The following is a 22764-nucleotide window of genomic DNA, read 5'->3' as shown; positions in this document are numbered from 1 at the left end:
TCTCATAAATATAGCAACATTTTTCACAAATTGCAATTTTCTAATAATTTTTTATTTATTTTTTTGTAAAATGATCAGTTTTATGTTGAAATATTAAACTTTATTTTCTGATTATTAGAAATGTATTCACATAAAATTCTGACATTTATTTGGTTAAAAAATAAAATTACAACTTTATTGGTATCACAACTGTTGCAATATTATTGTCCTCTGACTCTCTCCCATATTGCTGTTTAGTATTGTAAAATCGTGATTTTTATCTTTTTTTCCCCTAGTAATACTGATATTTTATTCTTCCAGCGTTGAAGTACCTTCACAATACAAACAGAAGGACTGGAGAATCCTTCTGTTTGTATTCTCAATAAATTGGAACTTTTTCTAATTATTACTGCCATTATTTTATTTAACAAGACTTGAAATTATAATAATGAACCTTTATGCTCATAAAATTGTTCATTTTTTAAAGTATTACTTCAGCTTGCTACTTTATGCTCAAAGTATCAAAAAAAACATTTTTGTCATAAACGGGCACATGTGATTTTCCACAGGACAGCGATATTTAAATTTCTTATATTTAGTTTTTTCCCCTTTAAGATATTATAACTTTATTCTCATTCTAATTCCAATAGAGTGGTTATTTTTTATTTTTCCAGTGTGGTAAATAGACTCTTCCATACTTATAAACTTCACGACTCAAAGACTCTTTTCACATGAACATCCCTCTATTAATGCATGTGTCTATATCTTTTTTTGGAGCTCAACCCACAAATTCCATGCCATATAATAAATATACTACATGTTCTCTACTTCTCGTTTCACATTTTAGCAGCAATCGCTGGACAAAATCAATTTGTTGTTTTTCATGTCCTGTTGCATGAAGTACCCCGCCGCAAAGTGCTTTTAATTACACTATTTTGGAATACGGGCTGTCTGAGGCAAATCCAATCGAGAACAAAGCATTTGTAAAAAAATAAATAAATAAAATAAAAAAAAATGTCATGAAAGATTGTATCAGTCGATACTCTGCCTGATTCTTGAAGAGTGCACTTCAGAGAGCGCTGATTAATGAAGAGATGAAGAATTCAAAGAGCAGCCAGTTGAGCTTTCATCTTACAGGCATAATTTGAGAGCAAAAATGCCGTGCCATTATGATGATGATGATGATGATGATATGGTATGAGGGAGCTCACCTTTCTCAAAGATCTCCTTCAGCACTCCCCTCTTGATCAGTTCATCTCGACTCTGTCGCACGGACATCTTCCTCTCCAGTGCTAGGTGAGCGGGGAAAAAGAAGAATATTTATTCAACCATCTGTTTTCTGTATCTTCACTTGTGTCGTAGGTGAGGTGCAACTTAAATGAAAATGCACTATAACCTTTTAAGGCTCGAAATAATTATCTTTAAGTTTTGCGAATCCGTCACTTCATTTGAAGAGCAACTTTCTAATTTTGTGGTGTTTTTTTTTTTACCACAAAAGCCAATTCATTGTGAAAACAAACAAATAACACTGGTATTATCAATATTTATACTAATGTATATTAATATACTTTTAACCTTATAGGTCACTGGCTGACATACGTCATAATGTCCTTCCATTCATCCATCCATTATCCGCTTATCCAGTATGATTTTCTCTCCACAGTCCAGACACTTATTAACTTGTCTGCTATGTTGAAAGTTGGGATGTTCTCCACTAGCAATCTGTGAAAAGTGTACCACATCTCCCAAACATTTATTCTGGCGTTCAACGCACTATCCGTGTCACTCTTGGTTTAGCTTAGCAATTAGCATGGCTTCTCGGTCTTACCTAAGTATAGGTTATTCGTTGCGGTACCGAACCGTAGCTCATTGCTAGCTAAGTGGTTTGCCGTAAGTGCGCCCAACCCAACGAGGCTATGCGGGACCGTTGATTCTCAGTTTTGCTATTCGATGTGTTTTGATGAGGCGCAAAACGCTAATTTTGACTCGCAAACTGCGATGTGAAACTGCTTATTTCGAGCCTTGCTGTTACAGTAAACCTAATTTGTCCAATTTCCCAACCTGTTGATTCAAGAATTGACCAATACGTTTCCTGGTTTAATTAGACATCGTATTTAAAAGCTGCTCAATGCAGGAAATTAAATTTTGAATCGCTACTGCCACCTGCGGCTGAAAAATGAAACCGCACAAACACTTCCTAGCACATGACGTCACATCCGCAGACAGAGGGTGTGAAATTCGAACCCGAATCCAGTCTGAAAGCTATTGGTCAGAGGGTTTGCAGGAGTACCCACTGTGAATAGCCAAGGTCTTAATCTACTAATTAGAAGATATTTGAGTCATAAATGGTCAAATAAAAAAGCTATTGTAAAGATATTTTGGACAAATTGCTACACAGGGCTGTTTTAAAGTCGTCTCATTCATGCCGTTTACATTTTGACAACATGAGGCCAAGATGTACACTTGATTCAACACGACCTCACCATTGTGAGGCTTCCAACAGAATTGTAAGAAAAAAGTGGCCACTGAGCTTACAATGTCACCAAGTGTTCAACATGTTGCAATAGATACATAGGGACCAGAATAGTCACAAAACGGCATATAAGTCGATGTCCTTGGATATTTATTGGTCGATTCATGGATCAAACGCCTTTTGTGAATTTTGCCATTCAACTTTTTGTGAGTAGTGCATTGTGCATAATTGACTTTTTACGGCAAGTGCTAGTAAACAGAGTTGGGTCTCTGGAGTGCCTGCCCACCCATCAAGTGTGAAATCTTCTGGGAGCTGCCAATTTCAGGAAATGTGTCTGTGTGAGCCTTTTGCAAATTTAGCTAATTTACACAATTGCTGCTACACAGAGTTACACCCATGATGCAGCTAGACTCAGAAATCTGCAATTGTCAAATGTCGGATTACACGGAAGCACTAAAAAGTCAATGTCAAAAGGTAAACAGATGCAATGTTAGCATAGATTAGTGTTACTAGTAGGGGTGCACCGATCAATCGGCCGGCCGATTTATCTGCTCCGATTTCCTTAATTTTGGGGGGGAGGGAATCGGTGATCGTCTGATGCCTTAAATATAAACAGAACTCATCTCCCTTCTCATAGGTCTGAAAAAGTCAGCCACTATCCTCTTCTGCTGAAATGACTAATAGGTTTTTCGTTTTTATTTGCGATATATGCAGTTAAAACAACCCGTTTGAATTATTTCACAAATATTGTTCAATGTTTTCCAATGAAATAAGATTGGAACAGATGGTGTTTGTTGCTTATTATGAAAAAAATAAAATAAAAATCAGGACAGGTAGGTCAGACTTTTAAAAGATAGGAGCTCGGCCAGAAAATTGTGATCGCTGCACCCCTAGACTAGCATACTGAAACTCAGCCAATACTCATACGTTTTCAGCGTTTGGACATGATTTGTGCCAGCCACACTGCTACACTAATTGACTATGACTACGTTTACATGCAGGCAATAACCCTTGTCAATATTCGGGTTTTGTAAGGCCATGTAAATACGCGCAAAAACCCGAATATGCTCTTATTCGGGTTTTTAAAAACCCGAATAGGAGCCCTGGGTTACTCCTTTCGGAATACATCGAGGCAATGCTTTTCGCAGTGCACATGCTCGCTATTTCCTTCTTCGTCTTCGCTTATTTGATTCGCAAGGAATCTTGGTCTTTGTAGTGACGACTTGTATGCGCAGCTCCGTCCTACTTGAAAAAAAAAACGCCTCCCTTGAATACATTGATTTCTCTACTGCGTTTTCATGTTATTTTGTGTCTCTAGGGCAAAAAATTCACAGTTTGTGCCTATATTCACAAACAGTAAGTACAAGTATAAAAGTCCGTGCTTCTGGCATGTAACCCACTGGAAATATTCAAGCTATTGTCAACAAATATATATAAATATATTGTCTTTTATTGAACGTATTGTAAGTTAAAAGTGGAAATGACGTTATTTACGTAATTACGTTGTCCGCGCATCCAAACGGGTTATTCCAATCGAGCACAAAGTATCGAGTAACTCTGTCCGCCACGCATGTAAACGCGTTACCTCGATCGTTTCAGAAAACGGAATTCTGACCTTAACCCAAATATTGACTGCATGTAAAAGTAGTCAGTGTTATTTGGTAGCTATATGATCAAGTGCAACCTCTAAGAGGGAAAATACTATAGATTGTGTATAGGTGCTTGCTTTATCGAGTGCGTGGGGGGGGGGGGGGGGCTTTTTTCAGCTTGATTAACGGACAATCAGAGGAATTTGAGTTGAACACAGTTAAAATGCTGAATCGTGTTGTCAAGATATGAACATAGGGGCCTTGATTAAGAGAGACGATAAAAGCACGGAACCCAAAGAACTATTCCAACAACACTTTAGTGTGCTGCATAATGCACAAAATGGCCTGTAGCTACCGTGCATATATTTTTAGGCTTCAAAAACGTAGAAGCACTTAACGTCTTCTGTCGGGGGGGGGGCTTGAGTAAAGATGTTAAGAAATCACAATCCTGTTTCAAAATCTACCCCGGCATAAAAACCAATTAGGAAAGTGTAATGAGGATGAGCTGCAACACTTTGCACCATGTGTGCTTCACATATCAAGGAGACGCCGTCTAAAATGAATCCTCACCGTCTATTCATAGCATTAGTGGCCTCTAATTAAGTCAGCGCATGTCAGCGTGGATTAAAATATCCTACAAAGTCTAACAATAAAGAAACGAGACTACTGCAAATGTACTCGAGTCACAATACCAGAACTGGAGTTTTGTCTCATCAAGCTTTTTGTGCACATCAAACAATATGGGCACAACACAAGGGAGGCAATTAATTACACGGGAGAATACAATTTTTTTCGAGTTCTGTCTGACAACTGTTACCTCATTTTTGGGTGCACAACCCAAAACTGAAGTCAGTTCTTCTCGATCACGTCAATTTTTTTAGATATAGGCGCCATTATGAAATAAATGTGTATGCATATAAATAAAATTTTAAAAAACAGCATAAAACTAAATAGAACTTGTAATGGTATGATCATGGTTACAAGGTTAAGAGAAAAGCCAGCACTAATCCTCTTAATTCCTACTATACTAGCTTTCTATTGGCAGATATTGATAGTACTGACCTACCGGGAGCTGCACACATATCTCACCGCGTCTCAATTGTGACTAAACAAGTTGCCACGTATATGTAGATGAGTCCAATTGTAATTAGCTCTTCTTACTACAGTCTTACTACAGCTAATCGGTGGATTTCTGCTCATCTGGAGGATCAACTGTGGAGAGAAAAACTTGATGTGCTAGACAAAAACTGACAACAGTTTTGGAATCAGCATGCTAATTTTAAGTTTTAATCGTCAAAAAAAAATTGACTCAACAGAATTTTTCAAAATTGCTCCCCGATGTTTTTTCACCTTGTGCTGAATTTGTAAGTGTGCACGCATACAATGAAATTAACTTTCTCATTTTATGGTTGCTTTTTGTCAGGACCTCAAGTTGCTAAAAAAAAAAACTGAACAGGCTTTTCATTAACAAAACAGTCCTTCGGGAAATGCTGTTGGTAAACGTCCTTCAAAAATAAAAATAATCCACTGTCTTCTCAAGCAACTACTTGTTCCTGATCGTTGTTTCCCCCATTGCTCACCACGGAGCGTATGAGCGCATTTAGGGCTAGAGCAGCCAGCTTCTCGAATTTTTGTGGGCGTGACAAACCTTTACCAGAGGCGTTGCCACAAACCCGAGGAGGCGGGGTCGAGTGCACTTCAGTGACTTAGTGACATCAAATGGTTACGGAAGCACAAAATTTAGAAAGGAGAAGAAAGCTAAAGAAGTCGCGTACGGACTTTTTTCATACTTGAATTGTATTATTGATAGAAATCCCCAGTACAGTGTAATTTCATAATATGGGACCTTTAATTTTCCCACATAGTCAAGCAAGAAAATGTAATCAAATGTAAATAATCAAGCATACGCAGTTCGAGCACCTGTGGGACACTCCCGGTTTACTGTTTATCCAAAGTGTAAACCAGCAAGGGCAAAGTGGGGGGCGAAGCCTGGCTAAAAAGGTCAACGCCAGACGGACAGTGTTGCCATAAACTCAGGGATTATACTTCAGTTTCATCCAATATGAGAAGTAATTACGCAAAGCTTTACGTGACATAACGGCCAGGCGACCGGATGGCCGCCGTTACGCAACGCCATTAAGTCAAAAGCCTTAATGAGGATGCGTCTTTGAGATTTGACAGTCATTGTGTTTTTGGCGGAAAAATCCAGCCGGCGCTATGCGAGCCAGAGCTACTCTGCTGAAAATAGATGCATCGGTAGAGGCTTAGACTTGGAATTGCAGGCGATTTCATCAGAAAAGCCCAAGGAGCACAAAAAGACATTCAGTGCAAATAACGGCACGCTGTAAAAACATGGCAATAGATTGCCTCAAGTCGCACGTCATTACAAAATTACTCACACTAGACTATTTGAACTGTTCGTGATTTGGCCCTCCCTCTCCTGCCCCCCGCTGAGGATTACTTCGAGTCGTTTTGTATAGTTCTACTGTGCAACATGATTGAATGAATAACTGGTGAGGGGAGCGATCGTATTAATCATGACGCCTACACTGCCTTTGTGTGACGGTCCCGGAGCCTGCAATGGCCTTTTTGTGACCCTGTGGATTATATCTCGTCCTTTTGTTTATTTCGATTATGCAATGTGCCACTTACCATCAAAAACTGGCCATGAAAGATCGCTTCACAGTGATTGTATGACACATCTACACAGTGAACATGTGCCTCGGTATGATCATGCTTACCTTTTTTTTTTTTACCCTGTGGATCGGGATGCACAAAAACTACCTGTCCAAAAATGATCGAGCCGATACTCAATACTCAATCAAACATGGTTGAGTACAGAATCCAGCAAGCAATGAGCGACGATTTGGACACACTTAAAGCTGCGATAAAGTTTAAATTACAGCTTTTTACACATCTATATGCAAAAGCAAGCCCTAACGTGTTTACAACATCTGCATCGATAAGCTCTTTAAATTGGAGCCATTCGGTGCGAATACGTTAAGTTAATGTGACGTCATGCGCGCTTTTCAGGTAGAGTTTCCAATTCTTTCTTCTTTTTTTTCACTTCCGCGTTTGTTTTTTTTTGCAGGATTTGAATGTATTATTGGAATGCTCAAAAAATACAATTAAAATAAAAGTTTCCACTTCTGCGCCATAACGCTTAGAAGCGTCTTTGAGTGTCTAATTAGATAGAAAAGCGCTATATAAATAAAAAATATATAAATAAACTCAAATCGCAAGTTGACCCGCTCACTCTAGGCAGTTTGCAACAGCGGAGCCCAACCCAAGACCGCCCCCTCATTTGAATAACATTACGACCTGACAGCGCATCTGCAGCATGAAATAAATAAGTGTGAGAGCAGAGCGTTTTTATTTATTGATTGATCTTTAATTCTAGTCATACATTTATTTTTGTATTTATTTCGACATTTATTTTTATAATCTCGTTTTTTATTTTTATATTTATTCATTATTTGAGGATATATATATATTTTGTTGTTTTTATTTCCATTTATATATATTTTTTTGTATTTAATTTTTGAATTATATTTTCTATATTCATTTTTATTTTCACTTTTATTCATTCATTTATTTATTTATTTATTGTTTGGCAGTTTTGGTCCTCCAGTGACAAACTGGCCCAAGCACAGTACATCTTACCTAATGTCAGTGCCTCTATTGTTTTGTCTTTATGCAAAGCTAAAGACAACTGAGGTGCTTAAACATCCATCAGCGCTAAATATATGTGCAAGTGGAATGGTGCTACTGCTAATCAGGAGAAAGCCTTAAAATAAAGTTCTATTTTAAGACGCCCCTGTGTTGAGTTGGAAGGGGCCCGAGTAGCCACTCAATCTGCAGCGCGAGATGAGAGGATTAGGCGCTCATCAGAGACTCGGCTCAGGGCATATTAAATCAGACTGGCATATCTGAGCGCTGCCCGTATTGATCTGAGGATGCTTCACTTCCACTGCGAAGTGACCCAGATAGTCGGAACACGTCCTACCAAAGCCCAGAGGCTCAACGCTGATTTTTCTGTTTTTTTTTTGTTGTTGTTCCTGAGGCAATCCTCTAAGCTTGAAAAAGAGAGTATTAAAACTTTCATGGGGACTAATCAATGGGACGCTCGGGCATTAACGTAAAAACATCAGAGGCTTGGATAAAACGCAATGAGACTCATACAGTGGGCTTTAAATCTGTATTTGGCTTTTTTTTTTTCTATACACATACAAGCTACACAAAACTGATGTACTTAACTCATTCACTGCCATTGACAGCTATAAACGTCAAACATTCATTTGAGCTATTTCTATTAACCTAGAAAACATTTTTTATTGTACATTTTGAACAGATATAAAATTTGTGATTAATTGTGAGTTAACTAGTGAAGTCATGTGATTAATTCTAATTAAAAAAAATGTAATCGCCTGACGAGATGATTATTAATAATTAGGGGCGTCAGGCGATTACATTTTTTAATCGTAATTAATCGCATGACTTCAATAGTTAACTCATGATTAATCACAAATTTTATATCCGTTCTAAATGTACAATAAAAAAATCTAGGTTTTCATACTCTTGTTAACGTGGAAAAAACTGTTTAATAAAAATATTTCAAATGAATTTTTGACGTCTTTAGTCGTCAATGGCAGTGAATGAGTTAAAGGTAAAATTTGTCAGATTTCACTGCTGCTACCAATATACTGTATTATTGCACTGACGTAGAACGGCATTGAAGAATCCAGACAGCTGCTCCTAATATTTTGATTTTCTATTGATTTCATATGCATAAATATCAGTGCTGTTACTTTAAATTCTTTTTTCAAATCTATTATCCTATCGATTATTCCATCAAATAATCGAGAGTTCCTGTCTTCTTCTGGGCAAGTTTAGTGCATGACTACCCTCTACTGGTTAAGTGATGAATGAACACCTAAAACCGAGTGGCAGGTTATATTTTGGAATAATTACAGCCCAAGTGCTTTTCGGGACGATCAGAACATCCTTCCCTCTGTTATGGGGAAGCTCAGTGTGCGGTATTGTTCCTGTATTGCATTATAAAAACCCACTAAGTGCGAAATCAGTTCGGCCACTAGATGGTGCACTAAGAGAAAAAATAAAGATCACGTCAAAGCCACCATTACAATACTGTGTGTGTCTGTAAAACAAAAAACTAAAGGCAGCGTAAAACATGGCCGGCTCAAACATGGCCGCCTTTGAAGTTCGAGGCAGAACATTTTAGTCCACCTATTCTTTAAGTCGATTTATCTTGGTTGGGCATATTTTGGAACGTTGAAGCTCCGGCGCAGCAACACGGAAATAAAACAGTTGAAGTCGCTGCACACGTTTGGTCTATTCACAGCAAATGTATCATTAGCTAGTCAAGCTAGCCGCGGCAACGGCTGTTGATAAGTTTCTATAGGGTATATGCCACGGAGGAGGCGGGACTTCCGACTTCCTGGTTTTCACACATCAGCTTTGTTTCCTGTTTGCGATGAGTGGGCCGCGACCCAGTTCTTGCGCTTTTGCCTTTGTGCCCATCGGTTGCGCGTTCCCGTAGACATTTCAGAGAGTTGAGACGCCCTGTTTGGGGAGGGGGGGGGGGGGTGTTAGAACGCGGCCATCAGTGGCATCGCGGCAACGATGATGATGCGTTAAAGTCGGAAGTCCGTGGCATCTACCCCATACAACGGACTGCGAGGGTTAACTCCAAAATAAAAGCGACACAAGTAATTCTGTACAGTGTACACAGACAGAAATGTCTTAACTAGCTTTTATTTTGAAGTTATCCCTCAGAAGCAATTGTTATGGCGGCTGAGTTGACTTTACTCCGTATTGACGCTGGCCTGTTCGATCCTTTAGTGCGCACAGACTTAACTGGAGTGCAATATTGAATTTCCAGTTATGTTGTTGAACGTTTTTTCAGAAAAAAAAAATCTGTCTCATGTGGGCATTCCATTGGGAAAACCACCAATATATTAATTAGAATAATCTTGCCCAGAGGAGTTGTGCCAGATCAGCGGAAGTGTGGGTGGATTTAGCTCAATTTGCACTGTCCATCCATCCATTTCCTGAACCGTTTATCCTCACTAGAGTCTTGTGTCTATCCAAACTGGTGGCAAAAAAACATAAACGTGTCATTAAGATCATAGTGATGGATATTTTGTATTAGACGCACTGTTCTACTTGAGAGGGCAAACCTAGTTGAAAATGAATAAACAACGCCCCTGATGCAAAGTAGTGTACGCCATTTTGCCTCAATTGCTGAACAATCAATTCCCCACCATCGATCAATTCTTAATGATTTAGTTATGCTCCGCTCTAGCGCGTGTGATAAAACCAAAATAAATAAATTGTACATTGGCTTGACAGCTTCAGAACTCGGACAAAAAACACAGATAATGCAAATCGTGATGATAAAATTGCCATATGTATTCCATCAAATAAGGTCAATACGGCGAGATCGACACCCGTCTTTAGCGTTGACTGATTACATGTGGCAAATGTACCACTTTCCATTTTAACACCAATCAATTGCAACAGGGTTCAAAAGGTCCTTTCAAGTCAATAATAGCGCTTGCTGAATGAGACAAGTAGGAATTACCTCCTTTCAATACCACCACTGTCTGTTGACTTTTAAAATCTCATCTGGCTTCAAATCAAAATGTAGCTAAATGTACAATTATGTCTAATGATTGTTCCATGACTCTCAACCCAAACTGTTCCAAAATTTTTTGCAGACTTTTACGGGAAATTAACAAATGGTGAGCTCATGGTCAGAAAAGCAATGATGCCATAGCATCATAAAATGTTCAGCGCACTTAACGGCATCCACTCAAACCCGTCTGACGTCATCCAGCTCCTTTGGGATGTATTTGCTTGCTATCCAGGGGATGGCAAGGTGAGTTTATGCAGATACTTAATTCGTCCCCAAGGAAATTTGGGGACTTTTAATGGGTTGCTACAATTTGCTTTGATGAAGTTCTCTGTTGATTAAATGCTCCACTCCCGTTAGCATTTCGGCTTAGAACTTTTCAACCATTTATTTACAACCTGTGAAGGAATAGCATTTTTTTTTTGTGTGTTACTTTTCAACAAGTTCATGCATCTCCCTCAATTTGATGTGACAGCGTGGATCTGATCTTCCGAGCTGCATGTGAACTACATTCACTTAAAAACAAAACATTTCACTCCAAAAGGTTACATTTGTTAAGTGTGCATGCAATCCACTGCTACGGTGAATCAAAACAATATTGCAAGAACAATAGCAGCAAGTGAATAATTTGAAGAGCGACCTTTATGTAGAATTAAAAAAAAGCGCTTAACACAAAGGAATGAAAAGAGCTTTTTGCTTCCATGGAGCATCTTTTGGCCTCTTTATGTTGTCCAGTGATGCTTGTTAGAATGTGATGGTGGAATTTAAAATGTAAACGGTACAGGACTAAAAACAAAGCAAAAAGTATGCATGGCTATTAACTCATTTGCTCCCAAAAATGTATAAATCTGTTCTATTTAAAATGTTATAAGTGTCCCAAAGACATATTTATACGTTTTTTTTTTGTTTTTGTTTTATGCTAGAGCATACAGAAGGCTTTGATGCAGCCTCTGAATTGCAATGGTAGTTATTACAAAAAAGGGCCAGCGGGTGGCAGCAGAGTATAAGAGACCAACCAGGGCCATGTTGCAAACAAGCTGATTTCCCCACAGTTCTAAACAGATTTGTGAAGAATGATGAAACTTAGCTATATTCTAATGCTAATTGCTGCAAAACGGAAACAGATAGAAACATACTTTTTTTCCGAACAAAAGAAGAGACTAATCTTTCTTTTGGTAGGTTCCATGTTTTATAGCAATAGACCACAATATTATGTGGGCCTTGCAAAAATCTGTCAAAATCCAGTAAAACAGCCGGGAGCGAAGGGGGTTGCTTCAGTGAAAATGGCTGCGAGTGAATAAGTGACAAATGGCACCTGATGTGCAGAAAGTTAAACATTACAAAGAACTAGTCCTCTCCTTGTTCCAATAGACGTCTGGTCCAGATGAATAAATGCCTCTCCCCAATTAGTAGCCTCATTTTAATAACAGCTGTGACAATTCTTAGTAACAGAAGAAACCAGTCTCTACTGCAGCATATTCAACGCCACATGATTAAAAAAATAAAAGCCTCCTCTTAAATACGTGCCCCCTTAAAATAAATGATTTCTCCGTGAGAGAAATGATGCATTACAGCGGACTAATAGACAATAGAAAACAAGTAGTGGGCAGGTGCATCCACTTGAATTAACACCTCTCCACAAACAAGATACTCCATTTTATTAAATACCTGGTGTGCAGAACGCCACAAGAAATATGCTGCTTATTGTGTGTGCTTAAGTAGCAGACTGCAATATTCAACGCCTTGCCTCTGTTAGTCAACAGGTCCCCCCACTTGAATGAAATCCTCTACCTCAATTATTACACTCAGGAGAAAAATTCCCTCTGTGAAACAATTAACCGCCATCAATCAACCAGTCTAACGACCTCCACTCCAATAGATGCCTCCTTTGAATAAACATAGTAAAAACTGTGCCCTGGATCGAAACACTTTTTTTGGGGGGGGGGAGGTGTTCTGAGCACTGCAGAACAGCAACCATAAACTAAAATAAACATTGAATGTCAAGTTGTTGTTTTTTTTTTAAATTCATTATTCCTTTTGATCACATCTTCAGGGATCTAACTGCGTAAACTAGAACATCCTGCCCTGTGGAGACAAGATTCAGGTCTGCTTGTCTCTTGCTTTCCCAACCTAAGGAGATGCAGTCTGACAAAAACGACCGCCCTGCCGTCAAGCCAACTGACAGCAGAAGTCAGGGATGCATCAGCCCGGACAAATGATATCCATCCACATCCGACGCCAGACCACGTCCTTCACTCGTCCCTCATATTACCGGAGTGCTAGATGGGAAAATAGTCTAAAAAGGAGGCTTCATTCAAGATACCAAATAATTTGTGCCATCTCCTAGCAGGCTCCAGACTGCAACTTAATGCATTTTTAAAATGATTTTCCACCCTCCGCAACCAAGCACACACGATATTTAGACTTCAGAGAGCACAATGTTGGCTGGTCGTACTGTTCCGATGTGTGTTAGCGGAATTAGGCAAAAACGACACAAACAATTAACTTTGCAGAGGGCAATACTCTAAACCTATTGGAATTTAGATACAAATTTAGAGTTTGTCTTTCTTCATCATTTGTGTCACAATGGAAGCATTCCCCCTGCCTCAATTCAAATTGTTAAGTCCTCCTGTCTTTATCCATGACAACCCAGCCTGCTAATGTATGAATAGACAACCAAATAATAGAAAGACATTGGTTAGTGAATTTTTTTCTCCTGTTTTTCCTTCATTCCTTCACTCTCATCTAATACCAACATGTCACATTTTAAATGGATGACAAATTGACAATGTAGCTTGCTGGCATAAAAATAAAAAATAAAAAAAAATAAAAAGATGACAGTCAGTACCCCAACCAGCACCAAAATTCAAAGTGCACAGCCCTGTCTTTCTAATACAGTGGTGTCAAAGTCCGGTCCTTGAGGACCAGTAAATACATTAATGAATGACAAAGTAGCGAGCTAGCTAGCCTACAAAGGCGCACACAAATTAAACAAATGAAAATACATTACTACACACCTTACTTTATGTTATACCTTATATTATGGTTTGTTTTATTAACTCATTTGCGCCCAAAAACGTATAAAAATGTTCTATTTTAAATATTGCTATGGTCCCAAAAACATATTTATATGTTTTATTTTTATTTTTTATGCTTGAGCATACAGAAGGCTCTGATGCAGCCACTGACCTGAAGAGGTCGCTTTAAGCAATGGTAGTTATTGCAAAAAAGCCCAGCAGGTGGCAGCAGAGTATAAGAGATCAACCAAGGCCGTGTTGCAACAAGCTCTTTTCCCCACCGTTTTGAACAGGTTTGTGAATAATGATGAAACTTAGCTATATTCTAATGCTAATTGCTGCACAATAGAAACAAGATACAAATATACTCTTTTTTTCCTGATAAAAGAAGAACATGAACATACCGGCTGAAGTCTGCTTGAACTTGTCACTCTTCTTCTTCCTCCATTTCCAGGGCTTGAGCAGGCGTCCGAGCGTGGCGAGCCTGCTCCGACATCGGATGGGCGGAGTGTGGGCGCCGGAGACCAAGGACTCGGATCTCATCACGGCCAGCCTCTCGACCTCTTCGGCTGCGAGGGAGCAAACGATAGACAAGGGAAGCTTAGATGAGGCCGAAAGGTGACGATAGTGTGTTATCTGTGCCAAAAGAGCGGGCAGTAGATGCAGCACTTAAGCTCACTAAAGTCCAAGCAGCATGAATCTGGGCCAAGTCGCCTACAGAATTCTCAAGTAACTGGATGAGTATGAAAAACAATCCTGGCATAACAGACTGCATTCAAAATAAGCCGAAGAACCTATTATGTTAGTTCCGCAAAAATTGAGAAATGCTGATTCTAATATACACCCCTAAAACGATTGGAATAGAAAAAGCGTAAAGATAGATAGATAAAACTAAATTAAGGAATACTCAAAACAGCAACAACAAAAAAAGAACAATCATTTGACATGACATAAAACATCGCAAAATATGTAATCTTAAAAGTTATAGAATAAAATAAAAATGAGAAAAAATGAACACCTAATGCATCAATTATTTAAAAAAATAAAATGAATGTGCCTTAAAACTATACATAAAAAAAAAACTGTGACAAATAAAAATGCAACGGCTTGGAAAGCTGGTAGTAATTTTTTGGACGCATCTACGTCAGCCACACTTGAAGAGCCAAAAACGGATATGCTGCAAGTGTTTTACATAAATCTGCCAATAAACTCTTTGCAAGCCAAACAGCACATCATCAAGAGGAACGTTTGCTGAGCTTCATTCAATATTAAAAAGACGACACCGTTTAGAGTGCCGTGTTTGGTTACGCATCAAAAATGGTTTCGTTACAACACGCAGTTGAAGCGAAGTTGTAGAATATGAAGGCTTTAAACAGCTCCCTATGGTAAACAGACAACCCATGGTACACTCAAAACATGATTGAATGTGCAAGCTATTAAATCTTAATTCTGGCAGCTCTAAAGGAATGATCACCAACTACTGTAGCTAGTATATTTTAAGTCTTATTTGCTACTGAATTACCTTTAAAAAAAAAAGTGTTTCTGACCCATTATAGATAATCATGCTCTCCTTCCTTGACTCATTGCGGTATTTAAAACCTATATAAAGTCAACAAGTTATTTTTACAACTGTCTGCAATACAGTTAACCTCCATGTTTTTATTATTAAGAAAAACGCCTTAACTATATGTTGGCCGTTTTCAAAAAGGTAGAAATGTTCTCATGTTAGATTATTGACTTCAGTATTTAGTAGCATTAAAACAAACTTTAACGCAGCTACGCTTCAATCTATCCTACTTCTAATCTGTCAATTTACAAACAAATAAAAATTGTGACAAATAAAATGTTAAGCTATGCATTAGTCTTCATAAACTCTTCAAACCTCGTGTTCAAATACTACAATTTTCAGCTTTCTTTTACACTAGCAGCAAGGTCGGCTAAGCATTAGCAACCGAGATGGCGTAGCACAAAACACCAAACATCACACAATTGTCATTTGCACAAAGTGCAGTTAGGGTACAATATGTATACGAGACTAACCACAATATGCCTGTCTTTAACACTGGCCTGTCTCTATATAGTTAAATAGAGAAGAGTTTGTCTTCTTATGTGCTAGCATCGAGTAATGATGCTTAGCATTAGCAACCAACATGGTGTAGACCAGTAATATATTCACTGCAGTATATATATATATATATATATATATATATATATATATATATATATATATAGATGTTTGTTTTTTTAAAGAAAATGAATGAAGCTCATCCACCCAGCATCAAAACTAATCCTTATAGTTATTTGGAATGTGTTAACCAACATAAACCAGCATTTTAAACTTACCATGTGCTATTAGATTTGAGCAACTTCAATAATGCAAATCAGAATGTCACTACACCATGAGATGAAATTAACATTAGCTTGCGTTTGGTTTGACATATTTGCTTGATTGCATCGTTGCCTTCCACGAAACACAGCATGAAAAGCAACAATTATAATTCCGTAAAATAAAAATACATTTTAGCATTGACACTTCACATTGAACTTTAACAGAGCCAGCTAATCTCTATTAACACTACCAACTCCACTGCTCCTCCACTATTTAGGGGCTATCCGAGCTCGCCCTGCCTCAAATAGTGAAAACCTGCAAGTAACTTGATGCCTCCCCCTTTAAAAAGAGTGCTTGTAGCCACAAGGGGTAGAAAAACACTACTTATTAGGGCTCACAAACAAATCTTTTGGGAATCAATTATTCAATCGATTACTTAGAAAATCGACCAGTTGTGCTTTGCAGTATTAACATTTAACTTAATATAAAACAAAAACAAATTTGGGAAATTTTAAGGATGAACGCAAAGGAAGTGCGTGACTTGCGTCTGGCCATCCCCAGCAACAGAAACACGGAACATTCGTTCCAGGAACTACTAAATAGGGGTTTTAAATGATTAAATATTGTTTTTATTCACACACATTTTTGCGAGTGGCTTGACTTTTTTTCCCCAGCCCTACTTACTTATCGTCCAAATGCAACTCCTTCACTCATTTCAACATATTCCATGACACCAAGATGCCACTAGATGGCACTAAATCATACTGTTATTGTTTTGTGCAAAAACATTGAATAAGTGAGTTTTCCGCAAACAACAGCAGACAGATTCCTACACAAAAAAATCCGCCAATAAGCAATACAAGCCATGAGCTGAGATTTCCCTTTGATAGCGATGCTTCAAGGCAATATGAAATGCTCTGCCAAACAAAATGGAAAACGCTGACATGACCGGCGACCTCTAGCCAAGTGTGAAATGTGCGCCAAGGTCAGCACATCACTCGACATGATCACCCCCGACACCGGGCCAGTAGCTCGTTGTAATTACGTCACAGTCGCTCCCGTGGTGTTTGCCAACACAAACAGATCACTTCAGAGGCCTGTCAGCCACCACCCTGAGGTGTTGTGGCGGGACAAGACCAAGTCATGCAATGGAGCTCGCAGGCTCACGGCCCATTACTTGACTGGTCTGCTGCCTCAAGGCCAACGCTGGGAGACGAAACACCGCCTGATAAATAACACTGCAGTCAATGGAGATCGAATCCAGGCGGAATTCAAACCACTTCATTAAAATGCTTCGAAGGACACCGGAAGGAAGTCATTTATGAGCATCCGGCATCTAATCAATAAACAGCAAGGGTTCAAAAAAAAGAATCACACTATCAAAACATTAAACTGTCACAAGATGTTGCTGTGCCAAAATGGCAACAACAACAAAACAAGACCTACAAAAGGACTACATTGATGTTTGATGCATCATGGAAATCCTTACGTGAGTCGCAGTTCTGAGCATAATCAATAAGTGTTCAGCGTTTTGGTAATGTCATGACATCAATACTGCTTTTTTGTGTATGACCTCACCACTGACCTTTCGTCTAAGAGCTGTTAGAGCTATTAAAATCATCAAAAGTCTAATATTCTAGAACTTATAATGGGTCAAGAATAAAAATAAAAGACCACTGTCATGAGTGACAATTTTCTTCCGGTCAAAGTTCTCAATAACTGAAAAATGCTTAAAAAAATAACTGTTATAGTTATTTTAAAATATATATAATACAGTAAAATACATCATGAAAAAAATCCTAATATACACTTCAAAACTAAAAATTATTTAAGAAAATGAGAAATCTGAAAGTATATACACAATCTAAAAAATTTAAATAGTACAAATGTAAAGTAAAAAAATGTTTTAACTGCAGTGATACTAAACTAAGGAATACACACAATAAATAAAATTATAAAAAATGAAAAATAAATTAATGGTAGATAAAAACTAAAATAAATTGCAAAACACAAAGAAGCTTGCACTCATCATCCAAACAGCAGAAAAACGAGAGAAAAATGTCATGGTTTTCAATGAAGGTGATCATTATAATTACAAAACAACAAAATGTTTGCATCCCAAGATGGCTGAGAGATGATGTCACGAGACTCAAGTGGAAATGGCTTGAAGGAGCCTTGGAATCAATACAAGCGTCTCCATGTGTGAAAATAATTGTTGTTTTTCATGTAATCCAACTGGTTGCAGGAAAGCATATCACCAAATACGAAGTTGTAAAAGCGTATGAATGCATTGACTGGACGCGTGGTACACAGCGATGAAGACGACGACGACGGTGAGGAGGAGTGTGTGTGTGTGTGTGTGTGTGTGTGTGTATCCTGTATGTAGGCGCCGCAGGGCCCCCCGTGGGTGCTCGCACGCCGCCGGCCCACGCACACACTCAACTCACTCACCGTCCAGCGTGTCGTTCCCGCGGCTGCAGTTGCTGCAAATGTGCTTGATTTCCTTGCCGATGTGACAGTGGATGGCGAAGGGCGTGTTGTTGTTGTTGTTGTAGTGCGCGTCGGCGGCGTGCTGGCCCTTTTTGCCGCCCATGGACATGATGCGAGCCAGGCTGAACGCGTTCTTCTTGGGCTTCTCCGCGGCCAGGGCCACGGCCGGGGGGGCGGGCGCCGCGCCGTGCCGGGCGAGCCACCAGGCGCCGTGCATGGCGGTGGGCGCGGGGTCCGCGCACGGGTAGTGCGCCGTCTTGAACATTTCGCTCCGGCCCTGCTGACGGAAACGTGGAGCGCGAGAGCGACTTGACGGACGGCAGTGCGGAGCTGCAGTCTGCGGTAGTCTATTGTGGCTAATTCACCATCGGAGGAGCAGAGCGGCGCGCCTCGCTGATTGGTTGAGCCGTGCGCGCCTCTAATAGGCAAGCGCTGGCAGGCGAGCTGATTATGCCTGGTCACGTGATAAATGCGCGCGCACATACAGACAGCCAAACTTGCACGGAGTGCTTGGACGACAATTAGGTCAAGCAAAAACAGTTGATAAAGCGATTAACGCGCTGACGTTAGGTTTTGTTTATTTTTATTTATGACTTTATTTGACCCAGAAAGCAATCTAATCATTTGTGTGTCTTTCAAAACGGATATATATGTTGTAATATTTTTTTATTATTATTTAAAATAATTTTATAAAGTCATCACAACATTGAATCACTGTTGTTTGCAAGGGATAGGGACCACACTGTGCCACAAAACGTGAAAATCCCCCACTGTGAAGGTGTCCGTCATTGCATTCAGACGCCACCTGATGGTGGCAAAGCACTTAAAACAGAGGTAATCATAAGGCATCAACACCATGCATCCAGCATGTACAAAATCAGAAACTCATGTTACATATTAGGGGTGGGAAACTTTGAATGTCTCACGATTCGATGCCGATTATTTGGTGTGCGATTCGATTCACAATCAATTTTCGATTTTGATTCAAAATGATTTGATTGACAATGATTTTTGCTTCAATTTATAGATGTTCAAGGAATCGTAATGATTTACTCCAGTCTGACTCGCTAATGCTAATTAGTGCTCTACTCGCGGCACTTTTAGCACTCAAAAGAACGTCTCCACGCTGCAAAAAAACTACTTTTATTGGAATAACTTGATTGTGACTTTTTCCTTCTACTCTCTGATGTGGCTACAATTTAACAGTGTATGAGACCGCGTGGCACCACACTGCCCCTAAGTGGCCAAATCGGGTACAACATGAACAGCGCTCCAAATAAAGGCACACGCAACCAAATGATAGACAGTATAAAATTATTGAAATAAAATCGATTCTGAATCGTACTAAATGAGAATCGATTTTTTTGGCACACCCCTATTACATATGATTGTATTCAGTAGTTAAATTACTCAACTCAAACAAACCACCTTCATATGACACATTCAATATTGCTAGCATACTAACCTAACACTACTAGCAACAATATGCACAATAAGATACAAGACATTACATTGCACAAAAGATACATTAAAAAATGTTATGGAAAAGAAAATCGTAACTTGTAAATTCTAAAGTGGACTACAAGGGCTATGAGTAGCTGTATCAAGTAGGAACATACTTTAAGTTTCACTCTTGCGGTGCACCGGGGGTATTCAGGGACCGTCCACAAAACACAACAGCTACTGTACCTCAAATGCAGATTTTTTAAAAAAAAACACAAAATCAATGAATTAAATCTAAAAACCATAAAGAATCCACAACAACAAGACAAAGTCATACAGAAGGTCGTCAAAAATTTTGAAATATCCTCAAAAAGTTGAATAATTTCATTCAAAAAGTCAAACTTTCAAAAATTATAGATTCAGGGCCCACAACTTAAGTGATTTCAAGTATTTATTTATTTTTATTTTTATTTTTACATTATTTGGGCTTCCAGCTCATAAAACCCATGAAAACAGGATGTCAAAAAATTTGAATAATGTGAAGAAATACTTCCCAGTCTTTTGCATGGGAAAAAAAGATGGATGGATGATGGTATTTTCAAAACGATATGTCAATCTTCAATAATTGGTTGTATTCCCTTTGCCTTAACCACTGCCTCGATGCACCGTGATACAGTATTGTGGTCCTTGTTTTCCTCTTGTAATATAGTACTATAAAGAGGAAAATGAGGACCACCAGACACAAAAAACAAAGAGATGACAGCAAGCATCAAGAAAGCCTGGGCTTCCAGGACCCCCAGGCAATGCCACGGTGCACCGAGGCAGTGATTAAGGCAGAGGGAATCCAAACAACTATTGAAGATTGAAATATCGTCTTGAAAATACCATCCATCTTTTTTCCCCATGCAAAAGACGTGATATTTTCACATTATTATAATTTTTCGACATCCTGTTTTCATGAGCTAGAAGCCCATATAATGTAAAAATGAACAAATAAGTACTTGAAATCACCTAAATTGTGGATCCTAAATGTATAATCTATGAAAGATTGACATTTTGAATGGAATTATTGAAAATATTCAACTTTTTGAGGATACTGTATTAAAAAAAAAAAATACAAGCACCTGTACATTCATGGCTTTCACTTTTTTTGTATTTATGTATTAAGTGCATAAGAATAGTTCCGCCTCTACAAGGCTGTGGTTTTGTGCTGTACAATTGCAGGTCCAAGGATGAAAAAATGGACACCTGCAATGCGAGTGACACAGTTTGGCGCAGTTGCACTCTCACAGGTTAACTTTATGGTACATTGTGACTTTGACACAATACAACACTACAACATTGTGACCGGGACCAAAATGGACACTCCTCAAGGCTACTTCGAATGGCGCAATAACAATTCACAAGTAAACACACACACAACAACACCCAAAACCTTGGCCCGGATTAGCGTTGAACTGCTTTTGGTCAACCTTGATAAAGATGTCGAATGCCACGTACTGTCCACCAAGGTCAACCCAGTTTCCAATCACTGTGTTCTATGAGGAACTGGCCCACAGCTACTGACCCAGTTCTACCACAGCGACACACAACTGACCCACATGGCTACTGAGATTTTATTTTCATATTTTATAATAATAATATTAGGTTGTCTCATATAATTTCGTATATACAAGTCCGATTTCCAATACTTTTTGTGTTCCAACAATCAAAACATCTATATGGCGATGTGTCCATGCACCACATACACACAGTATATTGTAGCACACCAATGTTCCATGACAGATGATAATGGGCGCAACATGAAATTATCCAATTTCGCTTAATTTTTGCCCATTTTTTTGGTTTCAATTACTAACACTCACTTTCATTCACAAGCTGTCAATGGTCGCAGCTTACACTGAGTAACTCAACACACAAACTAGGTGAAAGTTAGCCACTAAACAGCCGGCACTATCCTTAGCAAACAATGGCTAAATCAACACACACACTCACTGATTCCAACAGGCCAGGCCACGCCTTTTAAAGCCACACACACACACATTCAAAGTCACAGATATTTCGGTGTAGAATATGGTGATGGCAAGCTCAGGGGGACAAAAGTGATTCCTGTACATCAAATGCTTATTTTGAATTGATATGATGTGTAAAACTTGAAAATTTTAGTATTAAAATTAGGGGTGTAAGGCGATTAAATTTTTTTTAACTCATTCAAGAAAAACTTATTAAAAATCAGGGGCGTCAGGCGATTAAAATTTGTAATCGTAATTAATCGCATGACTTCACTAGTTACCTCCCGATTAATCACAAATTTTATATCTGTTCTAAATGTACAAAAAAACATGTTTTCCAGGTTTTCATACTCTTGCTAACAAAAGTGAAAAAAAAGTCAAATTAATAGAAATAGTTCAAATGAATTTTTGACGTGTATAGCCGTCAATGGCAGTGAATGAGTTAATTGTAATTAATCGCATGACTTCAATAGTTAACTCATGATTAAGCGCAAATTTTATCTGTTCTAAATGTACAATAAAATGTTTTCATACTCAACAAATGTGAGGGGGGAAAGTATTAAAAATATATATAGAAATATGGCTGCATCTTTTAGTCATTGATACAGAAATTTCATAATAAATCATAAAATTTAGTTAAAATTAAAAAGATATACTGTACTGTTAAACAATATGGATTTGTGTTGAGGTCATTTTTCTGCCACTAGATGGCATAATTGCATTTGTAAGACGTTGGTGACAGCTCAGTGCATTTTTCTTTTCATAATAAGAGCTATC

At 38.6% G+C, this 22764-nt stretch overlaps 1 protein-coding gene across 4 annotated transcripts in view; it reads right to left on the bottom strand.

Annotated features, from left to right (window-relative positions):
• Positions 1-22764, bottom strand: part of LOC144043041 (phosphatase and actin regulator 1-like) — a 61646-nt gene that overhangs the window by 25286 nt on the left and 13596 nt on the right. For 2 of the 4 annotated variants that reach the window (XM_077556247.1, XM_077556248.1), the window contains exons 2-3: positions 14118-14282; positions 1191-1271 (exon numbers count right to left, since the gene is read on the bottom strand). In XM_077556247.1, the coding sequence (XP_077412373.1) occupies positions 1191-1271; positions 14118-14282 (246 nt within the window). Of the gene's footprint in view, positions 1-1190; positions 1272-14117; positions 14283-18493; positions 18949-22764 lie in introns of those variants that run through there. The other 2 variants (XM_077556249.1, XM_077556246.1) reach the window with 2 other exon arrangements.

Source organism: Vanacampus margaritifer, chromosome 2 (assembly GCF_051991255.1).
Source record: "Vanacampus margaritifer isolate UIUO_Vmar chromosome 2, RoL_Vmar_1.0, whole genome shotgun sequence".
NCBI lineage: Eukaryota > Metazoa > Chordata > Actinopteri > Syngnathiformes > Syngnathidae > Vanacampus > Vanacampus margaritifer.
This window is presented reverse-complemented; position numbering and strand designations above follow the sequence as displayed.